This window comes from Cucurbita pepo, chromosome LG05, assembly GCF_002806865.2.
Source record: "Cucurbita pepo subsp. pepo cultivar mu-cu-16 chromosome LG05, ASM280686v2, whole genome shotgun sequence".
NCBI classification, from domain to species: Eukaryota; Viridiplantae; Streptophyta; class Magnoliopsida; order Cucurbitales; family Cucurbitaceae; genus Cucurbita; species Cucurbita pepo.
This window is the reverse complement of record NC_036642.1, coordinates 75,123-96,847: the sequence shown is the minus strand read 5'-3', so window position 1 is coordinate 96,847 and position 21,725 is coordinate 75,123. Positions and strand designations below refer to the sequence as shown.

The 21,725-nt window shown below is 39.9% G+C and overlaps 5 protein-coding genes and 1 long non-coding RNA gene across 7 annotated transcripts; 3 read left to right on the top strand and 3 right to left on the bottom strand.

Annotated features, from left to right (window-relative positions):
• Positions 1-28: 28 nt before the first annotated feature.
• LOC111795577 lies at positions 29-2,475 on the bottom strand. The gene is made up of 3 exons (XR_002815220.1): positions 2,293-2,475; positions 458-2,078; positions 29-368 (listed from the first exon to the last, which is right to left on the bottom strand). It is a non-coding gene; the product is annotated as an uncharacterized LOC111795577 (long non-coding RNA).
• A 2,243-nt stretch (positions 2,476-4,718) lies between these two features.
• LOC111795944 (ent-copalyl diphosphate synthase, chloroplastic-like) lies at positions 4,719-9,851 on the bottom strand. Its single transcript, XM_023678589.1, has 15 exons — positions 9,550-9,851; positions 9,131-9,229; positions 8,973-9,061; positions 8,558-8,867; positions 8,298-8,481; positions 7,960-8,174; positions 7,746-7,866; positions 7,564-7,676; positions 7,252-7,481; positions 7,062-7,177; positions 6,862-6,960; positions 6,528-6,776; positions 5,752-5,881; positions 5,293-5,487; positions 4,719-5,138 (listed from the first exon to the last, which is right to left on the bottom strand). Exons 1-15 carry the CDS (start codon positions 9,710-9,712, stop codon positions 4,899-4,901), a joined length of 2,553 nt encoding a protein of 850 aa, XP_023534357.1. The 5' UTR covers positions 9,713-9,851; the 3' UTR covers positions 4,719-4,898.
• A 937-nt stretch (positions 9,852-10,788) lies between these two features.
• Positions 10,789-14,695, bottom strand: LOC111795312 (ribosome-recycling factor, chloroplastic). Of its 2 annotated transcripts, none has more exons than XM_023677644.1 (11): positions 14,036-14,695; positions 13,809-13,947; positions 13,551-13,620; positions 13,353-13,448; positions 13,101-13,198; positions 12,453-12,564; positions 12,159-12,200; positions 11,932-11,988; positions 11,727-11,777; positions 11,316-11,372; positions 10,789-11,124 (listed from the first exon to the last, which is right to left on the bottom strand). In XM_023677644.1, the coding sequence occupies exons 1-11, from the start codon at positions 14,124-14,126 to the stop codon at positions 11,107-11,109; spliced, it is 831 nt and encodes a 276-aa protein (XP_023533412.1). In that variant the 5' UTR covers positions 14,127-14,695; the 3' UTR covers positions 10,789-11,106. The 2 variants fall into 2 exon arrangements, with proteins under 2 accessions (XP_023533412.1, XP_023533411.1); XM_023677643.1 differs by having other exon boundaries at positions 13,809-13,959; positions 14,036-14,690.
• A 336-nt stretch (positions 14,696-15,031) lies between these two features.
• On the top strand, positions 15,032-16,646 carry LOC111794946. The gene is made up of 6 exons (XM_023677156.1): positions 15,032-15,076; positions 15,181-15,330; positions 15,412-15,534; positions 15,673-15,903; positions 15,994-16,158; positions 16,263-16,646. The coding sequence occupies exons 1-6, from the start codon at positions 15,032-15,034 to the stop codon at positions 16,644-16,646; spliced, it is 1,098 nt and encodes a 365-aa protein (XP_023532924.1).
• Positions 16,647-16,882: 236 nt separating this feature from the next.
• Positions 16,883-18,762, top strand: LOC111795311. Its single transcript, XM_023677642.1, has 7 exons — positions 16,883-16,901; positions 17,075-17,134; positions 17,239-17,388; positions 17,470-17,592; positions 17,731-17,961; positions 18,052-18,216; positions 18,321-18,762. Exons 2-7 carry the CDS (start codon positions 17,090-17,092, stop codon positions 18,627-18,629), a joined length of 1,023 nt encoding a protein of 340 aa, XP_023533410.1. The 5' UTR covers positions 16,883-16,901; positions 17,075-17,089; the 3' UTR covers positions 18,630-18,762.
• A 1,192-nt stretch (positions 18,763-19,954) lies between these two features.
• On the top strand, positions 19,955-21,210 carry LOC111794945. The gene is made up of 5 exons (XM_023677155.1): positions 19,955-19,969; positions 20,051-20,173; positions 20,312-20,542; positions 20,633-20,797; positions 20,902-21,210. Exons 1-5 carry the CDS (start codon positions 19,955-19,957, stop codon positions 21,208-21,210), a joined length of 843 nt encoding a protein of 280 aa, XP_023532923.1.
• The last annotated feature ends 515 nt before the right edge of the window (positions 21,211-21,725 follow it).

Sequence of the window (21,725 nt, the reverse complement as noted above, 5' to 3'; positions counted from 1 at the left end):
TTGAAGACTTCAAGTGCAAATTAGTAAGTAGTTAACAAACTGAAACCTTGTACGGTATTTTATAGATCACACATAAACATTACATAACATCAACATTACAATATTGCTCAACTTTCGGGAGCTGCAATAAACATTGCCCTTCAAACACAGAAAGCGAAGGCAATTACCATTCAAACTGATACGAAAAAACAAACAAACTCCAACACCAACAGTACGACTTTAAGTGATCACAGATTTCAAGACAAGGATCACAAACATAAACTGGACTCGCTTCTGAGAAGCCTTTCTCCGGTGATGAACTACGTCCACGGGAAACCAACCATACTACTACTGAAAATCATCACCTGAACTGTTCATCCTTCGCTTGTCTGCTCAATGCACAATAAGGAAAATGAACAACGGGATAAACATATATATATATATCGAATAGAGCAAGTTAACAGTACAAAAGAGTTACCTCATATACCGCTCCATGTGGTCAATGATATTCAAGAAGGAAGACGAACCTTGCAAAAACCAATAAGAAAGTTCCATACTAGACAGGAACACAGATGACAAATCCAAGAGGTACTGAAAACAGAAAAGTGCTACATGGAGTAATTGCGAAGAAGCAAACTAGTATCCGAACCCCGCCTTGTCTTACAAAAAAACTGAAAAGGCAGTAAAGAAGGAATATCTCCCTCACAGTCCGCAGGCAAAGGAGTGAAAAGCTATAAGATGATTAGAGGAGGTATGAGCAAAAGAAAAGGATTGAGGATATTAAGAAAAGGAGAGACTTAAGTGTCGAAAAACCAACCCATGAGGCCAAAGAACCTAACCAACAAGAACCGAGGATGTAAGGAAGGAATGGATGAAAAGAATGAAATAGAAGCCTACAGAACTTCAATGAAGCATTAGTTTGGGATCCTACAGTATGATACAAATTACAGAATGGAATAGAGACTGGAATGTGGTTGGGAGATGATGGCCAGAACAGAGATTAAAAAGTTCACCAACACCCTACTTCTGCCTTCTGAATATCTTGATTTAATCTGTGTTGCTATCGCGCCCTATCTTGTCTTGTCTGCCAAACCAAATCCAGTTCAGCATCTAAGCACGGATTAAGGTGCAGCATCTAACTATTGGTTGTTCCTGCGATCGAAGGATGTCCAACAGCACGGAAAACTGAGGATACTCTTGACTGTCACCACTAACCAACAGTCGTTCTATATACATAACACTAACCAGCTCAAAAGTAAACCTATTTACAGAAGCTTGATGCTCCCTGAAGTTCATTCATTGTCAACATCAAGATGAAGAATGCGACGTAGAGTCTTAGTCGCAGAGTCATCATTATGAAAGAAAAATCTGGGGGAAAAGTTCTGGTCTCGAGTTGGGGATGGTGGTGCCGACTTGGCAGATGGGTGATGCAAAACAAATTCAGGGGCAGAACGAGGGATCTCCTGAGACGTGGTTCTCTTAGCAACTGAAAATTTGGGAATGGGTAACGAACTTGGAGGCGGAGAATTTGAATAAGTGGGTCCAGCCCAAAGCTCAGAGAAGGAGAAACTTGGATCATAGAATTCTTCATGGAGAACACTGTTGTTGTTTAAAAATTTGGGTTTGATAGGAATTGGAGCAGTTGGCACAGTAGCTCCAGATTTAGCATTTCCGGAGTTGGAACTTAAACAAGTTAGTGGTGTTTTTGGAGAAGAAGGGTAGAAGTGTTTAGTTTCAGAGGTAGAAGCCTTGGAGGGAGTTGGGAGTATACCAGCTCCAGATTGGAAACTCCTACAGCTCACCCCTCTGAAGTCTCGGGACGGGAATGACCCAAATGGAGCACCATAATATTGGTTCCTATGCTGCTCAACAACGACCACTGCTTCCATACCAAAATAAACTTCCCAACTCAAAGTATGTATCCAAATTTAAGTTGCAATTTCAGCTTCTCCCAGTAGATCAAACTTCTACAACTCAACACAAAGCTGATAGCTATACTAAAAGTCTCAACCTTTTAAACAGGCCTACTTTATCTCTTCCACGCTAGATCCAAATCGAACCTCGACAAGAGCAACCAGGCGGCGACTCAACCAGCTTAGCTGAAAAACAAAAAAATAGATATAAAATAATTCAGATTTTTCTTTTTCTAATCAGATCTAGCAAAAACGTTCACAAATTGCAGGGAAAGACTTGTTCAATCGCAACCCAAAAAAGAAAAAAATAACCAAGCTCAGACTCGAAGACTCGTATAGCTAAGCAAGCAAGCGTCACTTTGTTCAACCATTTCAAGAAGAGAGTGAGAGATTAACGCACCCGAAATATCGAGGAAGTTCTTCCGTAGGATTAAGATCTATAGAAGATAAAGATGAACAGTAAAGAAGATTTAGACTGGAATTCTTTGTCAACAAGCTCTACCAGTAACGATCGGATTAGAGTGGTGCCACGGCGATGGAGCAGTCAGGAGGGTTTGAACCAGAATCCACGGATGTGAAACGGTATCTGAGCTGCATTTAAATATCCTACCCAAGCATCACGCTGGCGTGCTCTCCCTCATTTAGTGACATTTGGCACTCTATTTCATGAAAATTACGAAAGCACCATTCTGAATATTGTAAAATCCCAGTAACGAACGGTATAAATTGGGTAATGGAAAGACATAGCGTAAACGTTTAGAAGTAATCCTGTTTATATATACTGTACAACCTTCTATACTAAAGGATAAAGCACGAAAGACTCATCTTTCTAGGAATGATTCTAGCTGAACATTCAAGCAATTCTGTAATGGAGGCTGTAGTCATAGAAATTTAAGAACAGTATTTTAGGTTCATAGATTATACTAATTTTGGCAATCAGGGGAATTCTCTACAGATGCATGTCGATCATGAGCAGAAATGTCGAGAGAAAAACATGAGCGTCGTAAACTATATCAGCACATGTTAAGAGGACAGAAGCAGAAGGCAACAGGTGATGTGTCGAACAACACATTCTAAATGAGCAATGAATCCATCATTACTTAAGACTGACCCACCATGTTCAAGAAAGAAAAAAAAAATGCAGGCATTGAGTTGAAGGAAAATGGTAGGATTGTAGAGGAGCTGCAAGCAAGAGGGGCTTGAGAAACAGCTCCCATGGATTTGGGCTTTCCAACTTCCAAGTAGTGTGCTAATTATGGAGGCATCCAGCTGTTGGGTAAGAATCAAGATGTTGGGCTTTCATATTGAACGACAAGCGCACAGGTTTCTTCACAAGGACTGAGCCCAAGGTCCTTGTTGGGCTCGAACGCTCTTCGACAAAGCTCACATGCATCCAACTTAACCCCGAGTCCATGACCTAACATTCACGGAACAGGATCAACTTTTTATTAAATTGGTAAATAGAGAGAGTTCAAAAGAAAACAAGGAAATGTGGACAAGACTCGAAGAAAAGGCATCCATTGGTCTGCCTAGAGGGTTATGAATGTCGTATTCACAAGAAGGAAACAAGATGCATGTTTCGGGAGGCACATCAGATTGGGAGAGTGAAGAATCGAGGCCACAATCATAATGCGGTTATGAACTCAAATTCGCGTCAGATCAGGTCTCTGTCTATTTGTTTGTCTTCTTCCATGTTCCCTCTGTTTCATTAAGCATGAAGGGCTCTGGGTGGGCTTCACATGCCTCCCAATGCCATGTCCACTGGTCAGTGCTTATCGAATCCACTGATTTTGTTCTTGGCGACATTGCATTCTTACGTTCTTTCTGTCGTTTCTTCAAGCATTTTGTGGAAAAGAGTTACGTATACAATTTCTGATTTGCCAATCTGAATGTTAAAACAGGTACTTCTTCATTCTTTTAGTGTAAATGTAGAGATTTGTGCATGATTTATGATGGAATTATACAGTCTGCAATAAGATCTAATGATATCTAGACAAGCCCAAAACTAAATTTTGTTGTCTTTAGTCACACTTGAGAAGCCAAAAATTTAATGTAGATAACGTTCTTATATGAAATGATAATAACAGTGTATAGGTTTGTGATTACACCATCGTCATCGTCATCATCTGAAATAGAAATCGAATAATCGAACCAATCATATCAACCTCCCGATTTGCAATGTTTGAACTTGAGTAATTGGCCTTAGTTGATACGTACCAATCCATATGTCCCGATCAATGTGCTTAATGAGCACTATGGGGAGAACAGATTCGATCGGGAGGGTGGGAATAAAGTTGCACCAGATCCCACAGTTACTCCATAAATGTATTAACAAACTTTAAATGAATTTGACTTAACATATTAAACTTTTGGGTGATTTGATTTGATTAGGATGAAAGGAAATTGGAGCCAATCTTTCTCCTTTATTTGATATCAGAGTTGATAAGTTGATTTTAGTCAAACAACCTAGCTTTTGAATTTTCTTAATACTAAAAGGAAAGAAGGTTAGGAGGAAGTACCAAGCATTTGTGGATGCTCTGGTAGCCTGATCTTGGGGAAAATATATATTTATATATATATATAATAGGTTTTGAGAAACTCCACTTAATCCAAACACTTCACATGTATGTATGTGACATTGTCTGCCATTGTTTCATAAGGTAGACCGTAAACAGCAAGAACTATTACAACACTAGAATTCAAAGAAATTCCCTTCCAAACGTTTCTATGTGGTTTGCGAAATACATCACTACCATATATACTGCCACCTACACTCTATCTTATCCTATTAACTACTAGGCCATTGATTAGAAGCAAATCGAAATCGAAATCGAAAGATCAAGTTGTCTCACTTTTGATCACTGTCGAAGTGGCAATGATTTGGGTTTTAAAGATGATGTCTTTTTATTGACAGAAGAAACACAGACCAAAGTTTTTGTGTCCCATGTGGTGAAGAATATACAAAATTTGACAATACAACATGGGTGTGTGGGTAGCTAGCTAGGATTAGAACACTCTTTCAAATAGGACCTTGGCTATGTGGTAGTTGATAGTCCAAGCATCGAAATAAGCTGCATAGTACACACTTTTTGCTACTGTTAGAAATGTTTGCTTAATTGGTGAGTCAATGTCATTGCCATCTGAAGATTTTTGGATCACCAGCTGCGCAAGTTTCCTTATGTCTTCTTCTATCTCTGGGGGCATTTTGTTGTCTGTTTTCTCCTTATAGAGGCCACCGTTATATAGCTGATTAATGAAACAAAGGTCAGGTCAGGTCAGGTCAGGTAAAGAATCTATGTTTCAGTGTTTTACAAGGACAACAAAGATTAAGGTGGCATATAATGTTCTTATCATGATTGTGTGGGGTGGAATGGATTGTACCTCTGGATGAAACACTAACCTTATGCTTTTTAAAGTGAGCAAGTTGATGGCACACTTTGTTTGTGAGGTTGGAAAGCTTCTGAAATTGAGAATTGGACAACAGATCCTCCAAAGTTGAACAGCCTGAGTTGAGAATTATTGTCTGCACCAATAACTCTGCCTCTTCCTTGTGCACATCTCCATCCTCTTGCCACTTAAACACCCATTTTTGCCACTATCGATGAAAACATTAACTATTAGTTTTGGTTTTTCAAGTAGTTAAAGTGTTTTGTATTTACACTTGATGTCTACCAAATATATGTTAAAGTATCTGTAGTTTTTGATAGGTATGATGGATTTTTCATATCTGAAAAAGAGATGAGATATGAAGGATTTGAGTACTGTTCAAAAAAGTAGAAAGAGATATGATTAGGATGAGACATGAAAGCGCAAAATGAATGTGAAGTGTTGAATGAAAGGGTAACAAACAAACTCTCACAGCTTGGTGCAAATGGTGGGTGATGTCGACGCCGTGCGACACCAGTATATCCAACGAGATATTTGTTAGAGTTCGCAGCAAAATCCCAACTAGTCCTTCTCCTCCCTTCTGCTGCATACTGCCTGATCTCCTGTCAAAACAAATCCCAAAGTCAACCACTTTACAAATCCTTTCTTTATTCTTCTTCTTCTTCTTCATTCTTACAAAATTCAACCACAAAAACAATGCTCATCAAGAGCTTCAGATTCCCTTCAAGATTTCCTATACACTTCCTCCTCGTACGAATCAACCACGTTTCATTTCAATTTCTCTATCAATAACCATCTTGCTTTTGCTTTTCTCTCTTTACAAAGTTAATTTAGCCTCTCACCCAACATTTAGTGGAAAAAAAAAAAAAAAAAAAAAACGNACAACAGTAGAACACTAATATTTAAGAATACGGTTTGATGTTTGAGTGAATTCCTCCTAAATGTTAATAATATAATAACACTAATTAAAGGGGGTTAGTAGATATAATAAAGGCTCTTTCCTTGGTGAGATTCTTGGTAATTTCAAAGCGATGAGGGCATATATAGAAATGTTTAGGATAAATAATATTAATGCGTTGTTTCCAGTGGACTCCCATTTCATGACGAAGCATAAAACAAAAACCCCACGATGGTTGTACAAGAATATTGATCGAAACACAAGCATCCACGAAGATATTGACACAAATACAGACAAAGGATGCCACAAAATTAGCCACATAAAAAAAGAATAAGAAAAAGGAGACATACCATGCATTATTATCGTATGGCTGAGCAGCATGAAAGTTGGTAAATTGTTGGAGAAAGGCTCGTCGTTGGTGGGCATTGGCATCCTTGTAATGGGATGCAATGGTGTGGACCAAAGCAGCAGTTTTGGTCCATGCAAGCCTCTCCTTGGCCCTTTCTGGTTCGAAAATGCTACACACTGCACCAAAATATGAGAACAAAAGGCTGCTTCTCCTCATTCCATAATCTCGCAGCTTGTTTTCTGTGTACCATCTGAGCCCCCATGCGTAGTTGATTAATGAATTGATGGATCATAAGGTATTTAAATATATGGTACAGGGTTGGGGCGTTAGATTACTTTTGAATATCAACCCACTCAATCTGATGCAGTCGTTGGCAGTTGTTGTAGTCCAATTTTGCAAGCTCCAAGTATGTATCGTTGTTGACCTTGAACATCCTGAAATGTTCATTAATGTAAGCGATGGATGAATGAATGAATGAATGAATGAATGAATGAATGCAGACAAAACACACAAATAATAATAATAATAATAATACCTGTAGAGAGTTTTTCCAATCCAGACGTCATTTTTGCCACCATAGTGCTGTATGTAGAGACGGGTCTCAACCCGAGGCAAGCTTGCAAACCATGGAACGTCCAGAGCGTAACCAACCTGCGGGCAACAGGAAAGTCGTGAAGTCCCTCGTGAAGTGAGAAGGTTAAATGTTGAAAGTAATTTGGGTTTACCTCTCCAGGCAAGTCCTTGGTGATGATCCACTTGTCTAAGAGCTGATTGGCGGCCTGTTTCTGCCTGAGGAACTTGGAGGCAAATTGTTTGGCGTCCTCTAGAATTTTCTCCCCCGGAAACATTACCTGATCCGAAGCTCGGTACAAGTTTAACATTCCGGTGACCGCCTGCGTTGACTGGCCCGCTATGCACACGAACTCCCCATCTTTCTCGAAATGCTTAAACACCTCTGTTTCGTTCCATCTCATTTCATCTCATCTCATCTCATCTCATCTCATTCATAATATAGTTTTAATTACAATTATAGTTACCCGCCGAAACATCGTGGCCGTACAGTCTGAGCAGTCTGAATCCCATGGCCGTGTCATCAATGTCGCGAAACTCCGAATTTCTGGCCCAGCATATTCCTTTTTCACTCCAGTGTCTGCACAAATGAACCTCAAGTTTTGGATTACGGTATTTCCAATTAAATTTAGTTATAATTTGGTAGCACCTGCGCACATAATTCACACACTCAACAATGTGTGGGTGAAAGAATCGAGAAATTCCAAGTCGTTGCAATCTGTCCACAGCCCAAATGTGTTCGAACAGGTCCACAGGGTACACGTTGGGTACTGAATTTTAAATGAGAATGAAACAAATTCTATAAAGGAAAAGGAAAAGAAGAAACAAAGAAAAAAACAGAAAAAAAGGACCCAAGTTTTTACCTCCACCATTAAAGCGGTGCACCAATGCTTCCAAATATTTGAAGCAATTTGGGTGGTTGGTGTGCATGAGAGCGAAGGCAGTGGAGGCTGGGGAGCTCAAGAAGGAGCCGTCTTGAGATTGCAATTTTAGAAGCTTTTCCCAATCCAAACCACTCATGCCTTCCAAGCTGTGCAATAGCGTGGTTGGCAGTTTGTGCATTATGTCCTTTGGTATCCTGTTTTGGACACACATTTGTTGCCTTTTTAATTACTCCTTTTTCTATTTTCTGTATACCCTTCTTTCAACTTTCCTCCCCCTTCTCCCATTTACTTTTGTAATTAAACATACAACAATGTACCTCGCAAGCTTTAGGGCCCTGCGGGCATTAATCTGTTGCAACGCCGGGGAGTCGCTCCGGATTCCCAGCTTTAGTTTCTTGGCAAATTCGAGTAGGGAAGGGAAAGCAATCTCGAACCCGATTGGCATGTGCTCCGCATTCTCCTCTTCCAGCTTCCAGATGTTTTGGTTGAAGAAGGCTATTCCTAGAGTTGAGTTAAAAAAAAATGGAGATTAACACTAATTAGTTGAGTTAGAAGTGGCGTTGGGAGGGAGAAGGACCTTTCCGTGTGTTTTGGGGATGAAGATTCCAAGACTTCAAGGCGACCAGAGAAGCCAATGTGTTAATGATGCGATCGTGGGGTGAGAATATCTGGGCGTCGCCCCACGACCCATCCGGGAGTTGATTCTTGGCTATCCACTCAAGGGAAGAAGGGAACTGCGGACTCTTCACTCCCTCCTCCGTAACTTTTGGTATTAGAGCCACCCAAGCCGTGTCATAAGCTGAGATGCTTATGTCACCGTCGTCCATTGAACTCAGCATTGACTTTATCCACTTCACTCGCTCCTCTATCTCTTCCCAAACCGACACCTGATTTTACACTAATTTACATGCATCATGCCGCACCCAGAAACAAGAATACGAACCAACGTCGTAGTAATTTAAAGGGGTTAGAAATGTAAAGGGAAGAAGCACCTGGGCAGCAGTTTCTGATTCTATGCCCTCCTCCACAAACTGCTGCCACTTTAGAAGTGGCACTCCACTTTGAAGCACATCGCTGTAGTCTGCGGGTTAGGGAGACATAAGGATTTTGGAGAGGGAAGGTTATTGTGAATTGAAGCGTAGTGAAATACCTTGAGTGGGAGGCTTGGAAATGGCGTTGCATTTGATAATGCATCGGATGCTTGATTCCAGCACAGGGCCTTTGTCTTTAACCCTCAGCGAACAGCCACCTATGCATGTCAAAATGGATTAAAGAAGATTAAGAGATTTGTTGTTAATTAAGATGTGTTGAATTATATATTAGTGATGATGTTGGATAGGCGGAAGACATGATAGTAAAAAACAGAGAAAAATCCGAGCTCTTTTTTTTTTTTTTTTTTTTTTTTTTTTTTTTTTTTTTTTTTTTTTTTTTTTTTTTTTTTTTTTTTTNAAAACATGAAAAGATGAAATGGGAAGTGAAGAAAGAAGAATAGAGAGTAGATATATATATATATATATATATAGGAGGAGATGTGCGTATGGATATGCATGGCGGAGCGGAGCAAGTTACCAGGTGCAGGTGGTGGGAAGAGGTTTGGGAGACGGAAGGAAAAAGAAGAAGACAGGCAATGGCGAGAAAGAGAGAGAGAGGAGGAGGAGGACATGGTGGTGTGTTTTGTTTTGTTTTGTTTTGGCGCTGCCGCTGAGAAGAAGTTAGCGAAAGAGGTAGGCATTTTAAAAGGTAAACAGAGAAGGAAGAGGACAGAAAGGAGTTCCCATGAGATTCCCGCTCATACGCCTACAGGATCATCCAGAACTATGGAATTGAGGCTACTCCCGTCCTTTTCCACCCCCTCCCCTATTCTTTTCTTACTTTCCTATGTCTTTCTTTCTNTGGCGTTGGGAGGGAGAAGGACCTTTCCGTGTGTTTTGGGGATGAAGATTCCAAGACTTCAAGGCGACCAGAGAAGCCAATGTGTTAATGATGCGATCGTGGGGTGAGAATATCTGGGCGTCGCCCCACGACCCATCCGGGAGTTGATTCTTGGCTATCCACTCAAGGGAAGAAGGGAACTGCGGACTCTTCACTCCCTCCTCCGTAACTTTTGGTATTAGAGCCACCCAAGCCGTGTCATAAGCTGAGATGCTTATGTCACCGTCGTCCATTGAACTCAGCATTGACTTTATCCACTTCACTCGCTCCTCTATCTCTTCCCAAACCGACACCTGATTTTACACTAATTTACATGCATCANTTTCTTTTTCATATAATTTCTTTTTTTCTTTTTAACATTTTTATCACTTCTCATATATCACATCTTTATTTCAAGAATAATACTAATAAGTGTGATTCACCAATTTTTGTCCACTGTTCATCACATTTAGGTAACATTAATTCATCTATAATTACCGAAAGAATAAAGTCGTCCACGAAATTTAGGTCAAACTTGGCTAATTAAGAGCGTCTTTCTCCACACGCAATAATTTGTTTGGTAGAGTTTATGATAACAGAGAACAACTTAATAGGGAAGAAGGCAGTTGAGAAAAGAAAATTTGATTATAATCTGGTGCATGGAAGTGATACCACCCAAATTCCTGTAACCAACCAAACCCCTTGGATTATAACTCCAAATTTGTAGAACCATTTATTCATAGGAATCAGGAACGAAGATAAATAAAGAAAACTTCACATTACCGACTGCAACAGAAGCGGAGAGAGGGCACCTAAATTAATTTGAGCACTACATTCATTACATTTTAAAAAACTGCAATATCTAGAAAATGATTTTTGAGTGTAACAATGGAAGGAGAGGAGAAATTATTATGTTCAATAGGCACATTAAACTCAAGCTCAACAGTTGAACGCCGAGTCAAAATGAGTGTGTTGTAGTCATAATGTCAGTTTCAATGTACAGAGTGAGAAGTTAGAGATGAGCCAATTTGACAACAGAGGCATCATGCATATTCCCCTTTCTTCCCACGAGGCGTTGAATCTCATTTCAAATGAAAAAGAAACGGTTTGATTCTAACAATGACATCAAAACTCTATTCAGGAGAAAAAGAAACCAACAATTGCATATCTGACACAGATCAACAGGGGAACACCTCCACCATTTGCTTCTTCTGCTCACACCTTCAACAACTCCTGAAATACAATTTGCAAATTCATGTTCACTCAACCACTGCAAAAATATTGTTGATGATAACAAAGTAAGTTCAGTGCCTTGTAAGCACTTCGTGAAATGAAGAGATCCCAAATAAAAAACCTACCAATGCTCGTGCTTAAAGATTATAGTTCTAATACCCAGAGAAAGGAACAGTCGAGATGGATCATACCTTCTCTTTCTGCTTGTATATGACATCAATCTTCTTCATATAGTCATCTGTCAGTTTCTGCACTACGAAATCATCTTAGCTTGAGATAATCAAAATACGATGCAATTACAAATGAAACATTAAGAAATCAAATCACAATACGGGCACCAGAGAAACAAATCCCCTAATATATAAATTCGACACTAAATAACTACAAGAAAGTTCTTCGTCATCTTTTATGTAATGAATACATCTGGTTTCCCAACAACTTGTGATTTAACCAAAATTTAGCACAAACAAGAACAAGGTTTGATGCCTTCAGAAGGAATTACATCCTCCACTCCTATCTGGGCCTTTATGCGAACGTATTCAAATTCCATCTCAAAATTGATTTAGGATCAAAAGCTCTAAACAACAGAAACAATAACAAACCTGCAAATCGCTTGACAAGTCCTTAACATTATCTTCCGAAAGTTTTTTCTCCTGATACAAAAGATAAAAACATTAAGGAAACCAGTAAGAAGTAAAACTATACAAGAGACAACGGAGCTTGCTCTTTAGAAGGCAGATCAATAAAACATAGAAGCGGAAGAAAAGCACCATAAGATTAAGGTATAAAGATGTATGCTTTGCTGACCTTTTCCAGTTTGTCATAGGCTTTCAAGGCATCTCTTCTTATATTCCTCACCGCCACCTGTAAACAGGAAGATGCAGGATGTCATCTCAGAGTTCATGATCAGTAGCTGTTTAAGCATAGATCCCAAAAGTCACGACAAATAAACTCATTGCAACCTGGATCAGGACATATATCTCAATCTATTTTCATCTCCACCCCCTTCCCATAAAGGAAAAATGAAACCATACCTTCCCTTCCTCTGCCTGCTTAGCAACAACCTTTGACAATTCCTGCAGTGTAAAGTACGCAAATATATCATCCACAGAGGCAGGGTGAATAAGGAAGGAGGGGCAATCTAGATTAAAAAATTATATAAATAGTGGAGATTAATTTTTTTTCTCTTATTTACCCCCAACTTTTCAAAATTGAAAAATGACAGGTATAAAAAGTTAGAATGTAAACTTCTGCAACTTCAAGAAAATTTCTGGCTCTGCCCTTATCATCCACATTCACTTGCTAATAATGTGAGTTGAGGAAAATACCTTTCTCCTTTCGGATGTGAGTTGAGGGAGAGTCAACCGTATGACTTCTCCATCATTGTTTGGAGTCATTCCCAAGTTAGAGTTTACTATGGCCTTCTCTATTGACTTTAAGCTGAAGATGGTGACTCGTTAAGAGTTAATGCTGATATCCACAGACATTATACAAATATTACACTGTAAAGCTGGATAACATCATTCTACAGCTAATGATAATATGATGATTATTATGTCCACAGCAGTCTCAACCAATGAACGCAAAGAACTCAAGATTAGAGAAGATCTAATGGGTCCATGCGAAACATTTTATACAGAAAAACAGGAATTACAATGACGAAATTCTGAAGCCTTAAGTAGGTCCCTCTAAGAAAAGCAAGCTAAGAATAGTAACATGTATAGATTTCAAACGTATAAAAGATTGAGGAACATCCTCAATATTCAAGGGTTCATGGTAAAAGGTATGGTTATAGAAGAAAACTTGTCCTTTCGTTGTACATATACCCCTTCCTGATTCTAACATAACAGAGATTTGCAAGAACTTAATCGGTATAGTGTTTGATTTTTATAAGGTAACGGGCGCAGACCAATGACCAATAAATCCCAAAAGATTTCCAAAATCTATTCAACTCAGCCAATTGACATATGGAATACCTGGATTTATCATATGGCTGGATCAAGAGAGAGCTTGCATCAGGTGTACTAATTTGGGCAATGCTCTTCAGGCCAACTGGACTGCCGTAATACTCCACCTGAAAAATCATGAAAGCGGCAAATAAAATTTTGATTGTCATGATACTCATTTGAAATTTGAGAAAAAAAGAAAGAAAGAAAGAAAGAAAGTTCTAAGCAGACATATTGAGGCAGCTATCCACTAAGCGACCCGAATTTAAGAATTGCCAATACCTCAATCTTATCGAGCATGGCAGGGTTTGCTCTCCCTGTCCTTATTGAGTTGAAACTAGACCGAACAGTATCGATAGTCTTTTCCATCCTTGCTCTCTGGAAAGTAATTGGATGATTATTGGCACAATTTTTCCTAAATTTAGATTGCTTTATTAAAAGATGCAGCAACTCTCCAAATCAATGATCATAGGAACTCACTACATCTTTCTCAATCAATGCTTTCTCCGCTTCAATTTCTTCGATAGTTGCCGCCCTTATGACTCCTCTTCTAAAAAAAAATCATAGCCAAAAAGAGGAGGAGAAGAATATCAATACAACTGAAAAGCCACCACAATCAACTTCAGGTAGCAATAAGGCAATGATCAATCCAAATATGCAAAATGCTTGTATGTTTACCATTTCTCTAGGGCGGCAAGGTCCGTAAGAAAGAAAATGAAATAAAATAAATGGGCTTGCCTGTATTTCGACAGATTCCCTGATTGAAAGGGCTGGGTAGGAAGCATTAGGGCATGTCGCCTGATCCGGATGTAGTTTGAAGCTGATTTCCATGAAGAAAGATGCGTGGTAGTGGAGCCGCATTTGACGCAATTTAAGCCTGCATTATAATCTAGAAGGAGAAGCGTTGCAGTAAAGAAAGCAAAAACGAGAAAGCAAATTTGGGTTGAAGAGCGAGGTAGACGTACCTCGGATGGAGAGGAGGGCTTTGGGAGGGGGGATTTGTTTGGGTTGGAAGACAGAACGGAGAGAAGTGGTGGAGGAGAAAGGCGTCGCCATGAAAACCGAAATGAATGAAGCGAAGATGATAGAGATGATGAAGGGGAAAGGTTAGAAGTTGAGAAGTTGTGGATAAGAGATTGAATTGCGAAAGCGAGGAATACAGTACTATGCCAGCGGCGCCAACTGATGGAGATAAGATGGGAAGGTTAAAAAGTAAAAAATAAAAAATAAAAAAGGATAAAAGTCTCCGGACACCTCCTCCCACCTGATTCCATCCTCGTTTCCACCAAAATTTTCAAATTTTTTCATTTTTTTTTTTCTTTTAATGAATAATTCCTTCTGCGGACTGTTTGTTCGTTTCATAGCAACGTATTATCATACAAGCACCAGTTCTCCACTTTCTCTTCTTCCTTCTTCACTCCTCTTCTTTTATACCCCATGGAGCTAAAAGAATCAACGGCTTTCCCATCTCTTGTTTACCTAGAGGACCAGATCCGCATCAACACCGCTAGCCCCTAGGCTGGAATCTCCGATTTTTTCGACCTCGTTGCCGGAACTGGGATAGGCGCAATTCTCGACGCCGGTTGCTGGCCGGAAAGTCGATGGACAAAGTCCTGAAGGAAGCTTTAAGAAAATTACGAAATATTAAGACACCCTAAAATGGTTTGGGTTCGAATTTATTATCTTGAGGGGGTGGGGGGCCCACTTATGAGCGGTGAAAAGAACTTGTCTTTTTGGAAAGCAGCCGACTGAAACACAAAGCATTCAATAAAGGTAACTTCTTTTTATTATGGCCACATAATTTAATTGAAATTAGTAGTTCACGCAGTTTCGGAACGTTGGTTTTGGTCGCCACCCTGTTATTTAAATCTCTAGTTTTTTCAAGACTAGCCGTTGCAATCTGCTTTTTCCCTTCTTCTTCTTTATTCATATTCCCCTTCCTCTAGCTCATCCTCATAGTCATGGCAGCCTCAGTGGATTCTCCGTCATCTTCACATCCCAACCAGGTTCTTCTTCTTCTCTCTCCCTCTCGCTCTTCTTCTTCTTCTTCTTCTTCTTCTTCTTCTTCTTCTTCTTCTTCTAATGCATTTTCTTTCTGCAATGATTTCAGGGATCGACCAGCTTCGTGGGTTCTTCCCCATTGTTCAGTCCGGCTTCCGATAAGCGTTTCTGGAGCTCCCTTCGAGGTAGAATAGACTCCCTTCTTGAGGAACGGAATGTAAAGTCTTCAAATCTGGATCCTATCATGCCCCACCAATTTGTGAGTGCCTTTTCTCTTCCATTTTCTTGCTCTTTTCGGGCCAAGTCAAGCTCTAAAATTTTGATGGGTTTGTGGGGATAGAACACCAACAAATCGGAAAGGGCAAAGAAATTGAAGGAAGATTCTTTGCTTTTGCTGAGGGGTTTCGACTCGGTTGGCTATACCCTATCTCAGCTGTCCAACAATTTGGATAGTGCCTTACAGGTAACGTCAAACTCATTCCTTCCATTTTCTTTGTTCTATAGTTTCCATTAAGGACTTGCAATCTTCTTTTGTTCAAATTCAGTAAACTGTGCTCTTGAACCCCACAAATGGATATTTGATTTTGAGGTATGGTTTCAGGGCGCTAGGGATCTCGTCAAAGCGCCAACCTTGACGGAGATCTTCCAGAGCAACCTCAAGAACTCGGAGGTTGAGGGAGGTGATTCCAAAAGGAAAGCCAATGAGTGGGAGGTGCCCAAGCAAGCAACAAAGAGAAAATTTGATGACAGTCATTGCTCAGAAGAATCAGATGTCGATTTAGAAAAAGATGAGCAGCAAAACCCAAAAGACAAGCTTCAAAAGGCCAAAACTGTTGGTTTCCTTATCCTTTCATCTATATTTGAACACTCAACCCAATCTCATTCTTGATCAATATTAACTTTTGGGCCTGCGTTTCTTCAGCTTGCAGTTACAATGGCAACAAAATCAGCCTCTCTTGCAAGAGAATTGAAATCATTGAAATCCAATCTATGTTTTATGCAAGAGCGATGTGGTATACTTGAGGAAGAGAATAGAAGACTTCGGGATGGGTTTTCCAGAGGGGTCAGACCAGAAGAAGATGATCTGGTCCGTACCAAATTTATGTTTATGATTGTTTGTTCTTCATTCTTCCCAGGTGTGTAAATTAGATGATGATTTATATGGAGTCTGTTTGTTTGATGGAATATCAGGTTAGGCTTCAAATGGAGGCACTACTTGCTGAGAAATCCAGATTAGCAAACGAAAATGCAAACTTAACAAGAGAAAACCAATGCCTTCACCAGCTTGTGGAGTATCACCAACTCACATCCCAAGACCTCTCTGTATCTTACGAGGAAGTCATCCAAGGCATGTGCTTGGACTTCTCCTCACCACCACCAGCCATTGCTGAAGAAGATGAAGAAGATGNTTCGTTTCATAGCAACGTATTATCATACAAGCACCAGTTCTCCACTTTCTCTTCTTCCTTCTTCACTCCTCTTCTTTTATACCCCATGGAGCTAAAAGAATCAACGGCTTTCCCATCTCTTGTTTACCTAGAGGACCAGATCCGCATCAACACCGCTAGCCCCTAGGCTGGAATCTCCGATTTTTTCGACCTCGTTGCCGGAACTGGGATAGGCGCAATTCTCGACGCCGGTTGCTGGCCGGAAAGTCGATGGACAAAGTCCTGAAGGAAGCTTTAAGAAAATTACGAAATATTAAGACACCCTAAAATGGTTTGGGTTCGAATTTATTATCTTGAGGGGGTGGGGGGCCCACTTATGAGCGGTGAAAAGAACTTGTCTTTTTGGAAAGCAGCCGACTGAAACACAAAGCATTCAATAAAGGTAACTTCTTTTTATTATGGCCACATAATTTAATTGAAATTAGTAGTTCACGCAGTTTCGGAACGTTGGTTTTGGTCGCCACCCTGTTATTTAAATCTCTAGTTTTTTCAAGACTAGCCGTTGCAATCTGCTTTTTCCCTTCTTCTTCTTTATTCATATTCCCCTTCCTCTAGCTCATCCTCATAGTCATGGCAGCCTCAGTGGATTCTCCGTCATCTTCACATCCCAACCAGGTTCTTCTTCTTCTCTCTCCCTCTCGCTCTTCTTCTTCTTCTTCTTCTTCTTCTTCTTCTTCTTCTTCTTCTTCTAATGCATTTTCTTTCTGCAATGATTTCAGGGATCGACCAGCTTCGTGGGTTCTTCCCCATTGTTCAGTCCGGCTTCCGATAAGCGTTTCTGGAGCTCCCTTCGAGGTAGAATAGACTCCCTTCTTGAGGAACGGAATGTAAAGTCTTCAAATCTGGATCCTATCATGCCCCACCAATTTGTGAGTGCCTTTTCTCTTCCATTTTCTTGCTCTTTTCGGGCCAAGTCAAGCTCTAAAATTTTGATGGGTTTGTGGGGATAGAACACCAACAAATCGGAAAGGGCAAAGAAATTGAAGGAAGATTCTTTGCTTTTGCTGAGGGGTTTCGACTCGGTTGGCTATACCCTATCTCAGCTGTCCAACAATTTGGATAGTGCCTTACAGGTAACGTCAAACTCATTCCTTCCATTTTCTTTGTTCTATAGTTTCCATTAAGGACTTGCAATCTTCTTTTGTTCAAATTCAGTAAACTGTGCTCTTGAACCCCACAAATGGATATTTGATTTTGAGGTATGGTTTCAGGGCGCTAGGGATCTCGTCAAAGCGCCAACCTTGACGGAGATCTTCCAGAGCAACCTCAAGAACTCGGAGGTTGAGGGAGGTGATTCCAAAAGGAAAGCCAATGAGTGGGAGGTGCCCAAGCAAGCAACAAAGAGAAAATTTGATGACAGTCATTGCTCAGAAGAATCAGATGTCGATTTAGAAAAAGATGAGCAGCAAAACCCAAAAGACAAGCTTCAAAAGGCCAAAACTGTTGGTTTCCTTATCCTTTCATCTATATTTGAACACTCAACCCAATCTCATTCTTGATCAATATTAACTTTTGGGCCTGCGTTTCTTCAGCTTGCAGTTACAATGGCAACAAAATCAGCCTCTCTTGCAAGAGAATTGAAATCATTGAAATCCAATCTATGTTTTATGCAAGAGCGATGTGGTATACTTGAGGAAGAGAATAGAAGACTTCGGGATGGGTTTTCCAGAGGGGTCAGACCAGAAGAAGATGATCTGGTCCGTACCAAATTTATGTTTATGATTGTTTGTTCTTCATTCTTCCCAGGTGTGTAAATTAGATGATGATTTATATGGAGTCTGTTTGTTTGATGGAATATCAGGTTAGGCTTCAAATGGAGGCACTACTTGCTGAGAAATCCAGATTAGCAAACGAAAATGCAAACTTAACAAGAGAAAACCAATGCCTTCACCAGCTTGTGGAGTATCACCAACTCACATCCCAAGACCTCTCTGTATCTTACGAGGAAGTCATCCAAGGCATGTGCTTGGACTTCTCCTCACCACCACCAGCCATTGCTGAAGAAGATGAAGAAGATGAAGAAGAAGAAGAAGAAACCAGTGGAACACCTAGAGTTGATCTTTTTAGCTTTTCTACCTCACTTGATGAGCTCCACCAAGAAGAAGAGTAGAGGTGATTTTGGAGCAGAAGATTTCAGAGCTTTGGTCTTCAGTATCTTTTCATTTTACATTCCTGTAATCAAGTAACTTGATGATCGTCACTGCATTTATTTAGTTCAGAAATAAACTAATTTATTTAGATCATCTTTTTTTTCCCTTTACACGCCAAAGCAAGTTTTTGGTACGTCGTTTTATGCTACAAGACCTTCAAAACATATCATAGCTTAACAGAAGAAGAGAGGAGGAGGAGGTATGGAGTTCAAAAGAGAGATTGCTTGATAAGAAGCATTGGAGACTAAAATCACATCCTTCATTTTCTCCAGCACTTCAGAAAGCATTCTACTCCCTTTCTCATACTAAACAAACCAAACCAAAAGAAACCCTGAAGAATACTTTTGACCTTCTGATCTTAGAAAGTTTTGGAGAATTAGATTTTTCAAAGTTATATATCAATTGGTGATAAGTTTTCAGTTAGCATGGGAATCTCATCATTCTGGTCAGACAATGAACAACCAATTAAAAGAAAATGGTAGGATGAAATGAGTTTAAAGACAAAGCATGCCATTTGCAAATTGGTTGGCAGGCGCAGTAGAGACCCTGTTTTCTCAATGGAAGGATTGGGTTGCTTAGGACTTGGAAGGAATGAGTTAAGTTGCCCTGCCAAAGTTAAACAACCATAAATATTGAGAGTAAAAATGTTTCCATTCTAACACTTCCTTCCTTCTCCTAAAACCCAAAAGGTAAGAAAATCATGAACAAGAGGTTAATACACCGAAGGAAACAAGTTCCTACAACTTTCGCAGTGTACATGCACCAAGTTATAAATCTTTAAAGTATTTGCAGTACAATATCGTACGCAATCCATAAACGCCGAATGAACTGAAATATTGAGCCAAGCTCCGGCCGCAGCCCATCCAGCAGGTTGCATCGGAAAAAGGTAGCATGGTCAGTTGAAGGTAACAGAAAACAGAGTCATGTTGGGATTTGTGACTGCATCTGTAATCAAATTCGGCAGCTTTGAGATCAGGGACACGTGTTAGCTTTTCAGGGTATTCCTTCTTTTTCATGGAAGCAAAATATTGTTGAAGGGTCCGTAGTAAACACATGTATTGCATAGATACATGTATAAGTGCATATATGATATGCATAGATACATGTAGGTTAGTGACCCTGACATCTATCTATTGATACAAAAACTGGTAAAGAGAGGAAAAGAANGGGTTCTTCCCCATTGTTCAGTCCGGCTTCCGATAAGCGTTTCTGGAGCTCCCTTCGAGGTAGAATAGACTCCCTTCTTGAGGAACGGAATGTAAAGTCTTCAAATCTGGATCCTATCATGCCCCACCAATTTGTGAGTGCCTTTTCTCTTCCATTTTCTTGCTCTTTTCGGGCCAAGTCAAGCTCTAAAATTTTGATGGGTTTGTGGGGATAGAACACCAACAAATCGGAAAGGGCAAAGAAATTGAAGGAAGATTCTTTGCTTTTGCTGAGGGGTTTCGACTCGGTTGGCTATACCCTATCTCAGCTGTCCAACAATTTGGATAGTGCCTTACAGGTAACGTCAAACTCATTCCTTCCATTTTCTTTGTTCTATAGTTTCCATTAAGGACTTGCAATCTTCTTTTGTTCAAATTCAGTAAACTGTGCTCTTGAACCCCACAAATGGATATTTGATTTTGAGGTATGGTTTCAGGGCGCTAGGGATCTCGTCAAAGCGCCAACCTTGACGGAGATCTTCCAGAGCAACCTCAAGAACTCGGAGGTTGAGGGAGGTGATTCCAAAAGGAAAGCCAATGAGTGGGAGGTGCCCAAGCAAGCAACAAAGAGAAAATTTGATGACAGTCATTGCTCAGAAGAATCAGATGTCGATTTAGAAAAAGATGAGCAGCAAAACCCAAAAGACAAGCTTCAAAAGGCCAAAACTGTTGGTTTCCTTATCCTTTCATCTATATTTGAACACTCAACCCAATCTCATTCTTGATCAATATTAACTTTTGGGCCTGCGTTTCTTCAGCTTGCAGTTACAATGGCAACAAAATCAGCCTCTCTTGCAAGAGAATTGAAATCATTGAAATCCAATCTATGTTTTATGCAAGAGCGATGTGGTATACTTGAGGAAGAGAATAGAAGACTTCGGGATGGGTTTTCCAGAGGGGTCAGACCAGAAGAAGATGATCTGGTCCGTACCAAATTTATGTTTATGATTGTTTGTTCTTCATTCTTCCCAGGTGTGTAAATTAGATGATGATTTATATGGAGTCTGTTTGTTTGATGGAATATCAGGTTAGGCTTCAAATGGAGGCACTACTTGCTGAGAAATCCAGATTAGCAAACGAAAATGCAAACTTAACAAGAGAAAACCAATGCCTTCACCAGCTTGTGGAGTATCACCAACTCACATCCCAAGACCTCTCTGTATCTTACGAGGAAGTCATCCAAGGCATGTGCTTGGACTTCTCCTCACCACCACCAGCCATTGCTGAAGAAGATGAAGAAGATGAAGAAGAAGAAGAAGAAACCAGTGGAACACCTAGAGTTGATCTTTTTAGCTTTTCTACCTCACTTGATGAGCTCCACCAAGAAGAAGAGTAGAGGTGATTTTGGAGCAGAAGATTTCAGAGCTTTGGTCTTCAGTATCTTTTCATTTTACATTCCTGTAATCAAGTAACTTGATGATCGTCACTGCATTTATTTAGTTCAGAAATAAACTAATTTATTTAGATCATCTTTTTTTTCCCTTTACACGCCAAAGCAAGTTTTTGGTACGTCGTTTTATGCTACAAGACCTTCAAAACATATCATAGCTTAACAGAAGAAGAGAGGAGGAGGAGGTATGGAGTTCAAAAGAGAGATTGCTTGATAAGAAGCATTGGAGACTAAAATCACATCCTTCATTTTCTCCAGCACTTCAGAAAGCATTCTACTCCCTTTCTCATACTAAACAAACCAAACCAAAAGAAACCCTGAAGAATACTTTTGACCTTCTGATCTTAGAAAGTTTTGGAGAATTAGATTTTTCAAAGTTATATATCAATTGGTGATAAGTTTTCAGTTAGCATGGGAATCTCATCATTCTGGTCAGACAATGAACAACCAATTAAAAGAAA